At 39.3% G+C, this 17269-nt stretch overlaps 1 protein-coding gene across 1 annotated transcript in view; it reads left to right on the top strand.

Annotated features, from left to right (window-relative positions):
* ARMH3 (armadillo like helical domain containing 3) overlaps positions 1–17269 on the top strand; it is a 182735-nt gene that overhangs the window by 78888 nt on the left and 86578 nt on the right. Inside the window, exons 21-22 of the mRNA XM_044240358.1 lie at positions 64–146; positions 1304–1430. Coding sequence (XP_044096293.1) covers positions 64–146; positions 1304–1430 — 210 coding nt within the window. The remainder of the gene's footprint in view (positions 1–63; positions 147–1303; positions 1431–17269) is intronic.

Below are 17269 nucleotides of genomic sequence, written 5' to 3'. Positions count from 1 at the left end.
CTTTCATTTAAGTCTATTGATTATTCGTTTAATAACCTTGTTTTTGTTTTTTGTTTTTTTAAGCCTTGATAAATTTGCTGAAGTTCCTTATGTCAAATGAGACCGTACTTTTGGCCAAACACAACATTTTTACATTAGCCCTTATGGTGAGTAACAAAAAAATATTTCTTAAGGGGAGTGGGAGGAACAGGCTTCTAGCTGTGGAAAGAATACGTCATGGGGATAAAAGTTACAGCATAGGGAGTATAGTCAACGGTGTTGTAATGATGTTACATCGTGACAGATGGTAGCACCGCTTGTGGTAAGCATAGCATGATGTATAGACTTGTTGAATCACTATGTTATACACCTGAAACTAATGTAATGTGTGTCAATTGTACTTCTGTTAAAAACATTTTTTTTTTCCTTTTTCTGAAGCCACACCCTAAGATAGATAGGCCAGGTTGAAACAGGAGCTAGTATTCTGGGGACTAAGGCACAGGGGGAGCCAGGCCTTCATTTTCTTTTTGAATTTGAATCTCTAGACTGGTGCTCCCCACCTTCCTCTCTCACCTATGTCTTTGGCAAACTTGAGACCCTTTCTTTTTCATGAATATTGTTTGGTAGGGGCAGGTATGGGTCCGCTCTCTGTGAGCCTTAGTCCCTGGTAACTAGGCTACTGTAGTCTCTATGTTGGTACAGAGCTAAACCTCTGGAGGTGTCCCAGCCAGATGAATGGTTCCATTATGGCTCCACTGGTTTCAGAGAGACATTACAGATGCCTATTTATCTGACTAGTTATTTGGGATAGAAGGAGGGCATTGTGCCTTTTGACTGTCTTCTCAGGATGTTACCCAGTGTATTCATAAATGTTTAATGTTTGAGGGGAAAAGGCCCTGATTTGTAGCATTTGTGGATTTCTGTGGTACAACTACTCCCATCATGGCCAATTTCAAGCTAACATTGTGACATTGTTGAATGCAGAGCTGGGGAGATGAGCCATAACACACCATTATATGATATTCCCACCACACAGGTATAAGAAGTGTAAATTAATCTCAAGAACACAAATACAAAAGATAGAAAATAATTAGGAAGTTGTGAGTTTGAGTATTATCTTCATTTTAATATAATTTACTGAACTGTTAAGTTTATGTGTCAATTTGTAATAATGGCTTTGTTAAGCAACCAGCTCACAAAATTCCTGAAAATTTAACATTGAGTTCTTATAAGCCATTAAGAACTGGCAATGGCATACTACTGACAATACCCTTCTGGTCTTCATAGCATGATCCCTGTGTATGGGCTTTTGCTTCTTTTTTAGATTGTGAACCTTTTTAATATGTTTATCACATATGGTGACACATTCCTGCCCACTCCCAGCAGCTATGATGAACTCTACTATGAGATTATCCGCATGCACCAGAGCTTTGACAACCTCTACTCTATGGGTAAGCTTTCTTTTCTTTTTACTCCCCTCCCCTTGTCAGCTGTGATTTTTGGCATGTAAGAAGAAAACACTACAAAAGATTCTCTTCTAGTTGCTTGGTTTCCTGCTTGGCATAGAAGTCTAGAAGTCTCTTCTCAGGCAATAGGAAGTTATATGTGGAATGCTTTGCTTTTGGGAACTCATAATTCATCTCAGTACAAAGCTAGTTAGCATCCCTGTGGCCCTTATGTTTGCGTGAGAGAGAGAAAGTAGGGAGGCTTTTGGATTTAGTGACTGCCAGTGAGATGGGAGTGAAAGAGTAGGTGGAGATTGACAGCAGCAAATAGAAGAGCTTGGATCCCAAAAGAACATTGTGTGATTTGAGAAGGTACAGGATTTTAAAGAGTTTTAATGTACCTATGTATTTTTAGCATAACCTACAAGAAGAAGTGGGCAGTAGATAAAAATCTTTCTTCCAAGCCTTTTGGTGATTGGCTTAATGAAAATTTACTCTGTGGTCATAGTAAATATAACTTATTTCTGAAAGAGGACATGTATCCCTGTAAATTTGAGTGAAGAGTCTATAAACCTACCTGGAATTTGAAAGGTCAGGAAAGGTTTCTAGAGATTGCACAGAAATAGAAAGCCCCTCACTAAAACTATTTAAAAAAAACTCCCTCACTTACTAGCTTTATTGAGGCATAATTGATATATAATAAACTGAGCTTGTTTAATTTTGATAAGTTTTTACATACATTTATATACACGAAGCTTTCACTACAATCAAGATAACGAACATATCTATCACCTACCGAAGGTTTCCTTTGTCCCTTTATATCCCTCCTACCGCCTCTTAGTACTTCTATCCCTTGCTTTCTATCTCTGGGCAACCACCAGTCCACTTCCTATTCCTGCAGATTAGTTTGCTCTGTCCCTTTTGTTGGAACTATTTGTGAAAACTCTCTCCCATATCATGTGAAAACTAGAGGGGATTTGGAATAAGTACTAGGATAAAGAGTAGATGCAAACAGTAGAAAAGAATTGCCTAGGAAGACAAAATTTTTTTCTGATTTTCTTTTTTAGAGCAGTAGGGGAAAACTCTAAAAGCCATGGATAGCTTTGCTATGACATTTTAGGCAGTGGGAGTAGGACCTTCTATTAGTAGGATGTTTTCACCTGCAGGTATGAGAAACCTCTGACTTAAACTACCTTGAACAATAGGAAAATTATTTCACTTTGCAAGAATTCTAAGGAATGACAATTCCAGAAGGATGTGATCTGATGCTCAGCAGTGTTGCAAGGACCCAGGTGTTTTCTGTTTCTCTCTCTCTTAATATAATAGCTTTCTTAGTATAATAGCTTTAGCATCAGGTCCCCTCCCTTGAGAATAACAAGTTCCAGTTGTAATATCAAGACACATCATCTTTTTTTTTAGGAGCTAAGAAGTCTTCCATGAAAACCCTTTAGCAGACTTCCTATTGCCAAATATGCTCAGTGTTCCTTATATGGTTTGTGTCCACCCAACTTTACCAAAACCCTTGTTTTTGAGAATGTAGAATTTTCCAAGGGTGAAGAACTGCCCTAGAGGCCTTAGCATCCATTAATAGATGAATAAAGATATCTTTCAATGAGGAAAAGAAGGAAAGTTGAGGTGGGAGAGATATTTTATAGAAGCCTGACATACCTACTCAACTGGGCCATGTGCACAGTCAAATGAGGTAAGCCCTTATAGCTACAGCAACAAGGTAAGAGAGGATATCTGGGCCTGCTCAAATCTGCCAAGAGAATTAAAATGTGAGCCAGGAGATCACAAATAGGGAAATGAAAAATATCCCTAAATGAAACAGAACAAACAACACGTTTCAGTGCTTTCCATTTTGAATAAATATGATGAAAAAACATTTAGTTTAGTTTAGTTTTTTTTTTTTTTTCTTAAGATTTTATTTATGTGTTTGAGAGAGAGTGAGAGAGAGATCAGAAGCAGGGGGAAAGGGTAGAGGGTGAAGCAAACTCCCCACTAAGCAGGGAGCCCGATGCAGGAATTGTTCCCAGGACCCTGGGATCATAACCTGAGCCAAAGGCAGATGCTTAACCAACTGAGCCACCCGGCACCCTAAAACATGTAGTTTTTAAGTCAAGTTTTTAAAGGTTTAATTTACACGTATGGTAAAATTCACCCTTTTTAATTTACGGTTCTGAGTTTTGACAAATGTGTACAGAAGTATAATTATCACCAAAGAATCAAGATATAAAAGAGTTTCATCATCCCAGAATGTCTCTTGTGCTCTTGTGAGGTCAACTCCTTCACTCACCCTAAACCCTTAGCAGCCACGAATCTGTTCCCTGGCTTCAGAGTTTTCCTTTTTTTCATAGTTTTGTTTTTTTGTTTTTTGGTGTTTTGTTTTGTTTTGTTTTGTTTTCCCAAAAAAACTCCCAAAGGTGAGATTGTGTAGTCTTTTTGAATATGACTTCTTTTACATAGTAACTTATTTGAAATTCATCCATGTTGATGACTGTATCAGTAGTTTATTCCTTTAAAAAAAAGGGGGGGGATGGCGCCTGGGTGGCTCATTGGGTTAAAGCCTCTGCCTTCAGCTCAGGTCATGATCCCAGGGTCCTAGGATCAAGCCCCACATCGGGCTCTCTGCTTAGCAGGGAGACTGTTTCCCCAGCTCTCTCTCTGCCTGCCTTTCTGCCTACTTGCGATCTCTGTCTGTCAAATAAATAAATAAAATCTTTAAAAAAAAAAAAAGACTTTATTTATTTGAGAGAGAGAGAGTGAGAGAGCAGGAGAGAGCACGAGCAGGGAGCCTGATGTGGGACTCGATTCCAGGACCCTGGGATCATGACCTCAGCCAAAGGCAGATGCTTAACTTACTGAGCCACCCAGACAGCCCTGTTTATTCCTTTATATTGTGAAATAATATCCCATTGTAGGACTATGCCAGCTTGGTTTATCCACTTCTCAGTTGAAGGACCTTTGAGAGGTTTCTAGTTTTTTGAGTTTTTTAAAGATTTATTTATTTATTTGACAGAGAAACAGTGAGAGAGGGAACACAAGGAGGGGGAGTGGGAGAGGGAGAAGCAGGCTTCCTGCAGAGCAGGGAGCCTGATACAGGGCTCAATCCCAGATCATGACCTGAGCTGAATGCAGATGCTAAATGACTGAGCCACCCAGGGCCCCTGAGGTTTCCATTTAATGATTATAAGTGAAGCCCCTGTTAACATCATTGTACAAGGTTTTATGTGAACACAAGCTTTCATTTCACTTGGTTACATACCTATGAATGGGTTTTTGGCTGTCATGGTTAAGATGTTCCTTATAAAGAAAAACACCAAACTGTTTTCCAAAGAGATGTACGATTTTACATTTTCTTCAGCAATATATAAGAGTTATAGTCCCTCCATATCCTAGCCAGCACTGGTTTGTTGGTTGGTTGGTTGGTTTTTGACTTCTTCTTCTTCTTCTTTTTTTTTTTTTTAAGATTTTATTTATTTATTTGACAGACAGAAATCACAAGTAGGCAGAGAGGTAGGCAGAGAGAGAGAAGGGGAAGCAGCCTCCTGCTGAGCAGAGAACCCTATGTGGGGCTCTATCCCAGGACCCTGAGACCATGACCTGAGCTGAAGGCAGAGACTTAATCCACTGAGCCACCCAGGCACCCCTGTTTTTGGCTTCTTATAGGTGTGTCGCAATATCTCATTATGGTTTTAATTTTGTATTTCCCTAATGAATAATGATGTTGAACATCTTTCGTCTTCTTATTTGCCATCTTTGGTTTTGAAGATCTTTTGCCCATTAAAAAAAGCATTGCATACCCATGTTCATAGCAGCACTGTTACAAAAGCCAAGAGATTAAAGCAACCCAAATGTCCATACATGGATGAATGGTTAAATAAAATGTGGTATATACATTTGAATGGAATACTATAGCCTTAAAAAGGAAGGAAATCTGTTATGCTCCAGTGTGGATGAACATTGAGAGCATCATGCTAAGTGAAATAAACCAGTCCACAAAAGGACAATATTGTATGGTCCCACTTATATGAGGTATCTAAAGTAGTCAAATTTGTAGATACAGAAAATAGAATGGTGGTTACCAAGGGATGAGGGGAAGGATACAAAGGGAGGTTTGGTTTTTTTTTTTTAATTTATTTGACAGACAGAGATCACAAGTAGGCAGAGAGGCAGGCAGAGAGAGAGGAAGGAAAGCAGGCTCCCTGCTGAACAGAGAGCCCGATGCGGGGCTCGATCCCAGGACTCTGGGATCATGACCTGAGCCGAAAGCAGAGGCTTTAACCCACTGAGCCACCCAGGCGCCCCCAAAGGGAGTTTTTTAATAGGTATAGAGCTTCAGTTCTGCAAGATAAAAAGGCTCTGAAGATCTGTTACGCAACAATGTAAACATACTTAACAACTTTTGAACAGTACACTTAAAAATGGCTAAAACAGTAAATTTTATGATATATGATTTTCCTACCACACATACACATACTAAGCTCTCGACTTTATTTATAGATTCTACTCGTTTTTCTCCTAATGTCCTTTCTGTATTCCAGGATTCCATCCATGTTACATGTAGTTCTAATACCGCTTTAGTCTCTTGCCTGATAGTTTCTTAATGTTTGTTTTTCATGATCTTGACAGTTTTCAGGAGAAGCTTTCTTAATTTTGAAATGACTCATGATTTACTCAAAGTTGGACTGGGGTTCTAGGTTTTCAGCAGAGTGCCACAAAGTCAAACATTTGCGTGTATGCTATCAACATGAATTATCACTGGTGATATTAACCTTTATCACTTGGTTAGAGTAGTGTGTGTGAAGTTTCTCCACAGCAGAGTTGTGATTTTTCCTCCCTTTCCACACTTTGTTCTTTGGAAGCAAGTCGCTAAATGCAGTAAGCACGGAAGTTGGTAGTAGGGGTGGGGAGGTTAAGCTCCACCTCCTTCAGGGGAGAGTATCTACATAGATTAGAGTTCTCCTATAAGAAGAATTGGTTGTTTTTTAAATTTTTTTTTGTTTTTGAGATGTGAGGTTTCTTTGTATATTTTATACACTAGTACATTTTCAGTTACATGTTTTGCAAATATTTTCTCCCTGATCTTAGCTTGTATTTTCATTTTCCCTTTTCTTCTTTCTTTCTTTCTTTCCTTCTTCCTTCCTTCCTTCCTTTCTCTCTCTCTCTTTCTTTCATAAGATTTTGTTTATTTGTCAGAGAGAGAGCAGGAGCAGGAGCAGCACGCAGAGGGAGAAGCACGCTCCCCTCTGAGCGAGAAGCCCGATGTGGGACTCAGTCCTAGGACCTGGGATCATGTCCTGAGCCGAAGGCAGACGCTTAACCCACTGAGCCACCCAGGCATCCCTGTATTTTTATTTTCTTCACAATGTCTTTTGAAGACATTTTTGTTTGTTTTTCCTTTTTTAAAGATTTTATTTATTTATTTGAGAGGGTGAGAGAGAGAGAGAGCATGCATGAGCTTGGGCAGGGGCAGGAGTAGAGGGGAAGGGAGAGGGAGGGGAAAGAAGATAGTCTTTTTTTTTTTTTTTTAAGATTTTATTTATTTATTTGACAGAGAGAGATCACAAGTAGGCAGAGAGGCAGGCAGAGAGAGAGAGAGAGGAGGAAGCAGGCTCCCTGCTGAGCAGAGAGCCTGATGCGGGACTCGATCCCAGGACACTGAGATCATGATCTGAGCCGAAGGCAGCGGCTTAACCCACTGAGCCACCCAGGTGCCCCAAAGAAGATAGTCTTAAGTAGATATCATGCTAAGTGTGGAGCCTGATGTGGGGCTTGATCTCACGACCCTGAGGTTATGACCTGACCTGAAGCCAAGAGTTGGACCCTTAACCAACTGAGCCACCCAGGCACCCCATTTTATTTTTCAGTCTCATCCACCAATTAGGGAAAGATTTTTGTTATAACCCAGCTAGCAGATTTCCATTTTTCTTGGACTCACTTGCAAAGTGTTGAAGAAGTTTTAAATTTTGATAAATACAGTTTATTAATTTTTGCTTTTATGAGTTTCTGCTTTTTGTGTAGCATCTAAGAAATCTTTCTCTATGGGGTGCCTGGGTGGCTAATTCATTGAACATCTGCCTTCGGCTCAGGTCATGATCCCAGGGTTCTGGGATCGAGCCCTGTATTGGGCTCCCTGCTCAGCAAGGAGCATGCTTCTCCCTCTCCCACTCCCCCTGCTTGTGTTCTCTCTCTCACTGTGTCTCCTTCTGTCAAATAAATAAAATTTTTTTTTTAAAGTAAGTTTTAAAAGCAGATCATGTGAGTCAACTTTTTTTTGGTAAGATTTTAAGTGTTTTTGTTTTGTTTTAGAGAAAGAGAGAGAGTGCAAGTAGGAGGAGGGGCAAAGAGAGAGGGAGAAGGAGAAGGAGAGAAGCAGACTCCTTGCTGAGCACAGATCCTGATGCAGGGTTCAATCTCACAACCCTGAGATCATGATCTGTGCTGAATTCAAGAGCTTGTCGCCTAACCTCTTGAGCCACCTAGGCATCCCAAGATTTTTCTTAAGGTTTTATTTTTTTAAAAGATTTTTAAATTTTTATTTATTTGACAGAGATCACTTGCTGGCAGAGAGGCAGGCAGAGAGAGAGGAGGAAGCAGGCTTCCTGCTGAGCAGAGAGCCTGATGTAGGGCTCGATCCCAGGACCCTGGGATCATGACCTGAGCCAAAGGCAGAGGCTTTAACCCACTGAGCCACCCAGGCTCCCCAAGTTTAAGGTTTTATTTTTAAGCAGTCTTTATACCCAGTGTGGGACTTGAACTCATAGTCCTGAGATCGAGTCCCATGCTCTACTGTCTGAGCCAGCCAGGTGCTCCTCAACTTTGTTCTTATGTATCAAAATCATTTTGGCTGTTTTTTCATATAAATTTAAATATGTTTTTGTTAAAACCCCACTGAAATTTTGATTAAGATTATGATGAATCTAGGGGCACCTGGGTGGCTCATTTGATTGAGTGTCTCCCTGGGCTTGGGTCATGATTTCAGAGTCATGGGATTGAGCCTACTGGGCTCCCTGCCTAGCAGGGAGTCTGCTTCTCCCTCTTCCTCTGCCACTCCCCCACTGCTTGTGCTCTCTTCCTCCCTCTTTCTCTCTCTTTCAGATAAATAAATAAATATCTTTTTTTTTAAAGATTCTATTTATTTATTTGACAAAGAGACACAGCGAAAGAAGGAACACAAGCAGCGGGAGTTGGAGAGGGAAAAGCAGGCCTTCTGCTGAGCAGGCAGCCTGATGTGGGTGGGGCTCCATCCCAGGACCCTGGGATCATGACCTGAGCCAAACGCAGATACTTTACAACTGCGCCACCCAGGTGCCCTAATAAATATATTTTTAAAAAAAAGATTATGATGAATCTATAGATCATTTTGGGAAAAATTGACATCTTAATAATAACATTTTAGAGCCCATAAACATTTGTTGAAGTCTTTGATTTTTTTATCAAACATATTATACATATTTTATTAAATTTATCTTAAAGCATTTCATGGAATTTGGTGCAATTGTAAATGGTATTTTTAGAACTTCAATTATTATTTTCTCATTGTTAGTATATAGAAAGACTATTAATTTCCAAATTTGTCATCTTGCTAAACTCACTTATTAGATTTAGTGACTTATAATCTTATTAGAATTTTCTGTGTAAACAGCTATGTAGTTTGGGAATAAAAGCATTTTATTCCTTTCATTCTAATCTTTTAATTCTTGTCTTATTTCACTAATTAGGACCTTTAGTAATATATTAAATCAGAGTGGTGGAATGGATATATTTGTCTTTTTTCCAATCTTAAGATCATAAGGATTCAGTACTTCATTCAGTGTGACATTAGCAATAGGTTTTTTCATAGATACCCTTTATCAGGCTGAAGATATTCCCTTTTGTTTCTAGTTTCCTGAAAGTTATTCTCATTAATGAATGTCAGATTCTGTTTCAAAATTTTAGCATGGAGTACCTGGATGTCTCAGTCAGTTAAGTATCTGACTCTTGATATTGGCTCAAGTCATGATCTCAGGGTCTTGGGATCGAGCCCCACTGGGCTCCCTGCTCAGTGAGGAGTCTGCTTCTCCCTCTCCCTCTCCTCTGCCCTGATCCTGCTCATGCTCTCTCTCTCTCTCCCTCTCTCGGATAAGTAAATAAATCTTTTTAAAAAAATTTAGCATGGGGCACCTGGGTGACTCAGTCAGTTGACCATCCAGCTCTCGGTTTTGGCTCAGGTCATGATCTCAGGGTCATGAAGTCAAGCCCAGTGTAAAGCTCCAAGCTCAGTGTGGCGTCTTCCTGCGATTCTTCCCTCTCCTTCTGCTGCTCTCCCCACTCACATGTGTGTTCTCTCTCTTTTTCATAAAATAAGTAAATTAAATCTTTAAAAATTTTAGCATTTATTGAGATGATAATATGGTTTTCCTACTATAGACTGTTGATATAGTGATTTTTTTTAAAAGATTTTATTTATTTATTTGATAGAGAGATAAAGAGCACAAGTAGTCAGAAAGGCAGGCAGAGGGAGACCAGGCTCTGGATGTGGGGCTCGATTCCAGGGCCTTGGAATCATCATCTGAGCCAAAGCCAGACACTTAAGTGACGGAGCCCAACAGGCGCCTCGTGATTGATTAATTTTTAAATGTTGAACCAACCCCACATGATTGTAACTTATTATTTTTTTAATTTTTAAAATTTTTTAAAAAAGATTTTATTTATTTATTTGACAGGCAGAATCACAAGTAAGTGGAGAGGCAGGCAGAGAGAGAGAGGAGGAAGCAGGCTCCCACTGAGCAGAGAGCCCGATGCAGGCCTCGATCCCAGGACCCTGAGATCATGACCTGAGCTGAAGGCAGCGGCTTAACCCACTGAGCCACCCAGGCACTCTAATTTTTAAATTTTTTAAAAGATTTTATATATTTGAGAGAGAAAGTGCATGAGAAAGAGCAAGAGTGGTAGAGGGAGAGGGAGAAGCAGACGCCCCTGCTAAGCAAGGAGCCCAAGCAAGGCTCAATCCTAGGATCCATGACCTGAGCCAAAGGCAGATGCTTAACCAACTGAGCCACCCAGGCACCCCTATCTTTTTTTTTTAAACTTAGTATCATTTTTATGTGCTGCTGGATTTGATTTGCCAATATTCATGAGGGATATTGGTCTGTAATTTTATTTTCTTATAATGTCATTTTCTGGGTTTAGTATCAGGTAATGTTGACCTCATAAAATTCTCTATCTATTTTCTGGAAGAATTTGTATAGAAGTGGTATTATTTTTTTCCTTAAATATTTGGTAGAATTTATCAGTGAAGCAAGCTGGGCCTGGATTTTACTTTCTTGGAAGGTTTTTAACTATAAGCCCAATTTGTTTAATAGATCTCTATAATAATATAATAAGTTCTTGTATTTCTTCAGAATGACTTTTGGAAGGTTGTGTCTTTCAAGGAATTTGTTTTTTTTTTTCATTAAGTTGTAAGTTCTATAGGCATATAGTGGTTTGTAATATTAATTTTTTGTGTCTGTAGAGTCTGTACTAATTTCCTTTCTTTCATTCCTGATTTTGATAATTTGTGTCTTCTCTTTTTCTAGTCAGTCTGGCTGTATGTTTTTCAGGTTTATTGACTTTTCCCCCCTCAGAGAACTAGCTTTTGGTTTCATAGTCAGTTTTATTTTTGTCTCTCTCATTTTTTATTTTTCTATTTCTTAGATTCCTGCTCTTAATTTCCTTCTTCTTGCTTGGAGTTTTTTTTTTTTTAAGACTTTATTTATTTATTGGTCAGAGAGATAGAGAGAGTACAGGCAGGCAGAGTAGAGTGGCAGGCAGAGGCAGAGGGAGAAGCAGGCTCCTCACGGAGCAATGAGCCTGATGTGGGACTCCCAGCCTGATGCTGGGATCCTGACCTGAGCCGAAGGCAGCCGCTAACTGACTGAGCCACCCAGGCATCCCTTGCTTTGAGTTTTGCTAGTTTATTAGGATAAAAGTTTAGGTCACTGATATGAGACTTTTTTTTTCTAGTATAAATGCTTAGTCCTATAAATTTCCCTTTAAATAGTACTTTAGTTGCATCTCAAACATTTTCATTTGTTGTGTTTACGTTGTCATTTGGGTTCAACATATTTTCGGATTTCCTTTGTGATTTCTTCTTTGACCTTTGGATTATTAGGACTGTTTTGTTTAATTTCCAGATATTTGGGGATTTTTACTTTATTTTAATTATTTTAAGGATTTTATTCATTTATTTGACAGAGAGCGTAAGTTGGGGTCAGGGAACCCGCAGAGGGAGAGGGAGGAGCATTCTCCTCGCTAAGCAGGGAGCCCAACATGGGGCTTAATCCCTGGATCCTGGGATCACAGTCCAAGTCCAAGGCAGACACTTAACTGACTAAGCCAACCAGGTGCCCCGATTTGGGGATTTTTAAATTTTTTCAGATATCTTTCTGGTAGTAATATTAAGTTTAATTCTGTTTTGGTACAAGGATATTCTTAATATGATTTCAGTCCTTTGACATTTACTGAGACTTGTTTTATGGCCCAGAATACGGTCCATCCTGGTAAACGACTCTTCTGCATTTGATTCTGCTCTAGGAGTAGACTATTCTTTGAGTTTCAGTTTGGTCAAGTTGTTTGGTGTGGTCTCTGTTTTCACATATTTTTCTGTCTACTTGTTCTAAGGGGACAAGGAGAGCTGTTACAATCTCTAACTATAATCAGCATGGAGTCTGCTTCAGATTCTTTTTCCCTCCCTCTCTGCCCCTTCCTGCTCTCTCTCTCTCCCTCAAACAAACAAACAAACAAACAAACAAAACCACACACACACAGACACACAAAACCCCCACCAAATATCCATTCAGTTCCTAAAGCTTTTGCTTTGCTGCTCCTATCTCTGTTCCATATTTGCTTAGCTCAGGCATAAGCCTGCGAATTGTGCAACTATTATATACAGAATTAGGGGAAGACTTTCTTCTGGTTTGTCCAGGATTCTCTGTTCTCTGACCAGCAGAAGCCCCTTTTCCTGGTTTCTGTCTACAGAAAGGTGAAGTTTCTATTGAAGTTTTGGTCGTCTCTCCAGCTTCTCCCCTGTACATCCCTGTGAAAGCCTGGAAGAAAAATAGCAGAAAAGGCAACTTGAAACTCCTTTTGTGGGTGTTTCTCCAAGTTTTGACTCCCTTCTATAATATGTCTGCTTATGCTCAATTTTAGAGCCTCCAGGTAGTTACTTTTTATATTTAATATAGGATTTTTGGCTATAATCAGAGAAAGGCTGTAGTGGGTTTTACTCTGCCATGCTAGAAGTGGCACTGCACCTTCATCCCCCTCCCCAGTTTTATTGAGAAATAATTGGCTCACGTCACTATGATGTTTAAAGCATACAGAATGATGATTTAATTTACGTATATAGAGAAGAGGTTCAGCTCACATCCATCTTTTCAAATAGATACAGTAAAAGGAAAAAAGGAAGAAAGGAAAAAATTTTTTCTCCTCGTGATGAGAATTCTTAGGATTTTACTCTCTTTAATAGCTTTCCTATATATTATACAGTGGTGTTAGCTAAATTCTCCTATTGTACATTACATCCATTTTTTTTTTTTAAGATTTTATTTGTCAGAGAGAGAGAGAGAGAGAGAGAGCACGCACACAAGCAGGCAGAGCAGCAGGCAGAGGCGGAGAGAGAAGCAGGCTCCCCGTGGAGCAAGGAGCCCGATGCAGGGGACAATCCCAGGACCCTGGGATCATGACCTGAGCTGAAGGCAGTGGCTTAACCGACTGAGCCACCCAGGCGTCTCTATAACCTTTATTTATCTTCTTTATCTTTATCCTGTAACTGGAAGTTTGCATCTTTTGACTACCTTCCTCCAATTCTCCCTCTCCCTACCCTCCGTCTCTGGTAGCCACAAGACTGATCTCTTTTTTTATGGGTTTGGTTTGGTTTTGTTTTTAAGATTACATGTATAAGTAAGATCATACAGTATTTGTCTTTCTCTGTGTCACTTATTTCACTTAGAATAAGTCTTTAGGGTCCATCCATATTGTCACAAATAGTAGGGTTTCCTTGTGTTTTATAGCTGAATAATATTCCATTGTGTGTGTGTGTGTGTGTATATATATATATATATATACCACAACTTCTTTATGCATTCATCCATTGATAGCCACTTAGGTTGTTTTTATGTCTTGGCTATTATGAATGATACTGCTGTGAACGTGGGGTTGCACATATCTTTTCAAATTAGCGTTTTGTTTTCTTTGGATAAATACCCAGAAGTGGAATTGCTAGATCATATGGTAGTTTTTATTTTTAATTTTTAAAGTATCCCTCATACTGTTCTCCATGGTGAACATTCCTACCAACAGTGCATGAGGGTTCCCTTTTCTCCACATGCTGTCCTTGCCAATGCTTGTTATTTCTTGTTTTTTTTTGTTACTAGCCATTCTGACAAGTGAGGTGATATCTCATTGTGGATTTTGATTTGCTTTTCCGTGATGAGTCATGATGTTGAGCATCTTTCACATGTCTATTAGCCATCTATACATCGTCTTTGAAAAAATGTCTGTTGAAGTCTTCTTCTTGTTATTTAATTAGATTGTTTTTTTGGTGTTGCGTTGTAGGAGTTCTTTATATATTTTGGACATTAACCCCTTAACAGATATATAATTTGCAAATGTTTTCTCCCATTCAGTAGGTTTGTTTTGTTGATGTTTTCCTTCGTTCTCTATGCAGAAGCTTTTTATTTTGATGTAATCTCGATTGTTTCTTTTTCCTTTTCCCCCTTTGCCTGAGGAGACAGATCCAAAAAAAATATTGCTAAGATTGATGTCCAAGAGTCTACTGCCTATATTTTCTTTTAGGAGTTTTATGGTTTCAAATTTTACATTTAGGTCTTCAATCCATTTTAAGTTTATTGTATATGGTGTAAGGAAGTGGTCCAGTTTCTTTTTTTTTGCGTATAGCTGTCCAGTTTTCCCAACACCATTTATTGAAGAGACTGTCTCTTCTCCATTTTATGTTCTTCACTCCTTTGCCATAGATGAATATATGTGAGTACTTCTGGATTCTCTACTCTGTTTCATTGATCTGTGTATCGGTTTTTGTGCTACTGCCATGATTTTTTTTTTTTTTAAATTTTATTTATTTATTTGACAGAGAGAGATCACAAGCAGGCAGAGAGGCAGGCAAAGAGAGAGGAGGAAGCAGGCTCCCTGCTGAGCAGAGAGCTTGATGTGGGCCTCGATCCCAGGACCCTGAGATCATGACCTGAGCCGAAGGCAGCGGCTTAACCCACTGAGCCACCCAGGTGCCCCTGCCATGATATTTTGATTATTGAGGCCTTGTAGTATAGTTTGAAATCTGGTGGCATGATACTTCCAGGTTTGTTCTTCTTTCTCAAGATAGCTTTGGCTATTCAGGGTCTTTTGTGGTTCTATACAAATTTTATGATTATTTGCTCTATTTCTGAAAAATGCTAGTGGTATTTGTATAGGGATTGAACTGAATCTGTAGATTAAGATTATTAATTCTTCCAATCCATGATCATGTTATATCTTTCCATCTATTTTTTTTAAGATTTTATTTATTTATTTGACAGACAGAGATCACAAGTAGGCAGAGAGGCAGGCAGAGAGAGAGGGGGAAGCAGGCTCCCCTCTGAGCAGAGTGCCTGATGCGGGGCTCAATCCCAGGATCCTGAGATCATGACCTGAGTCAAAGGCAGAGGCTTTAACCCACTGAGCCACCCAGGCGCCCCTCTTTCCATCTATTTATGTCATCTTCAATTTCTTTCACCAGTATCTTACCATTATCAAAGTACAGCTCTTAAGTTAAATTTATTCCTAGGTATTTTATTGTTTTTGATACTATTGTAAATGGGATTGTTTTCTTAATTTCTCTTTCTTATCATTGGTTATTAGTGAATGGAAACACGGTGATTTCTGTGTATTAATTTTGTATCTTGCTACTTCACTGAATTCATTTCTTTTTTAAGATTTTATTTAATAGTGAGCGTGCAGGTTGGAGGGAGGGGTAGAGGGAGAAGCAGATTCCCTGCCAAGCGGGAAGCCCAATGTGGGGCTCCATCCCAGAACCGAAGGCCGGCACTTAACTGACTAAGCCACCCAGGCTCCCTTTACTGAATTCATTTATTAGTTCTAATTAGAAGTTTTTTGGTGGAGTTGTTAGTATTTCTCTATATAATATCATGTCATATGCAAATAGTGACAACTTACTTCTTTATTCCAAATTTGGATGCCTCTTCTGTATTTTTTAATATGCTTTTAATCTCATTAATCTTAATTCATTTTATCCAGTATAGTGTGCATTTCATGTTTTTTCTATCCTAGAAGTTCTGTTTGGACTTCTTTGTAATGTGTCTCTTTCCTCATTGTATTTGTATTTTCCTCAATCTTCCTGAGAATACGGAGCATATTTATAGTTGTTTTAATGTCCTTTTTGGTAATTCTGCTAATTTTCTTTCATGTTTAGATCTGTTTCTCTCTTTTTTTTTTTTAAAGATTTTATTTAGTCACTTGACAGACAGAGATCACAGGCAGGCGGAAGCAGGCTCCCTGCGGAGCAGAGAGCCCGATGCGGGGCTCGATCCCAGGACCCTGGGATCATGACCTGAGCCGAAGGCAGAGGCTTTAACCCACTGAGCCACCCAGGCACCCCTTTAGATCTGTTTCTGTTGACTGGTTTTTCTCTTGCCTATTTGGTCTTATTTTTCTGCTTTGAATGCCTGGTAATTTTTAAATTAGATTTTGGACATTGTGATTTTAATATTGTTAGTGCTTGATTTTGTTATTTTATATAATGTTAAACTTTATTCTAGAATGTGGTTATGTTATTTGGAAATCAACTTGATCCTTTCAGGTTTGCATTTAAGGGTTGTCAGGGGAGATTGAGAGCGATCTTTAATGTAAGCTAATTTGGCCCCATTGCTAACGTAGTACCCATCTGCAGACTTTGTTTGACAACCAGTATATGAGTAAGTCTTTCTACACTTGCTGAGGGAAAAACAAATTATTTTATTTGTGGAGCCCTCTGTGAGCTTAACAATTTCTTTTCCTTTCTAATAGTTCTTTGTTTCCAGCTCTGAGTATTTTCCTCTTTGATCTATATATGCAGATCAGTATTCAAAAAAAGATGTAGGGGATGCCTGGGTGGCTCAGTTGGTTAAATGTCTGCCTTTGGCTCAGGTTATGATTCCAGGGTCCTGGGATCGAGTCCAGTGTCAGGCTCCTTGCTCGGTGGGGAGTCTGCTTGTCCCTCCCCCTCTGCCTCTACCCTCTGCTCGCGCTCTCTCTCTCTCTTTCTCTCTCTCACTCTGTGCATCTCAAATAAATAAATAAAATCTTTAAAAAAAAAAAGATGTAAGATGACCCTTCTGTAGACCTCCAGAGTTTTTTGTTTTTTACTCCTTCTTCTGCAGTTCTCTGCCCCACAAATTCTAGGTCCCTTGGCCTCTCCAAGTGTTGATCTCTATGTCTTTGGCTTGGCAAGACTTCTATAGTCTATATAGGTTCCTCCTCCTGCCCCACAGTCTAGAAACTTCTCCATGCAGTAAGCTTGGGTAATCGTAGGGCTCACCTTGTTTTTTTTCTTCAGGGATCACTGTTGAATATGCCTGTAGTCCAATGTCTGGTAGTTGTTGTTTCATCTGTTTTGTCCAATCACTTAAGGTAGGAGGGTAAATTATGTTTTGTTCTTCTGTCTTGGCTAGAGGAGGAAGGCTCACTGAAACACTTTTGATGAAGGCACACATTTAATATTCTGATGACATTAATTTGGTGCAGTGAAGTCTGCTGAGTAGGAAGACTTCCAAAGGAGCTGCCCTGAACCATAAATGATACCATATTTTGAAGTGTTTTTTTTTTATTAA

This window comes from Neovison vison, chromosome 2 (assembly GCF_020171115.1).
Source record: "Neovison vison isolate M4711 chromosome 2, ASM_NN_V1, whole genome shotgun sequence".
Classification (NCBI taxonomy): domain Eukaryota; kingdom Metazoa; phylum Chordata; class Mammalia; order Carnivora; family Mustelidae; genus Neogale; species Neogale vison.
Note: the sequence above shows the minus strand (reverse complement) of the source record. Positions and strands in the feature narration are given on the sequence as shown.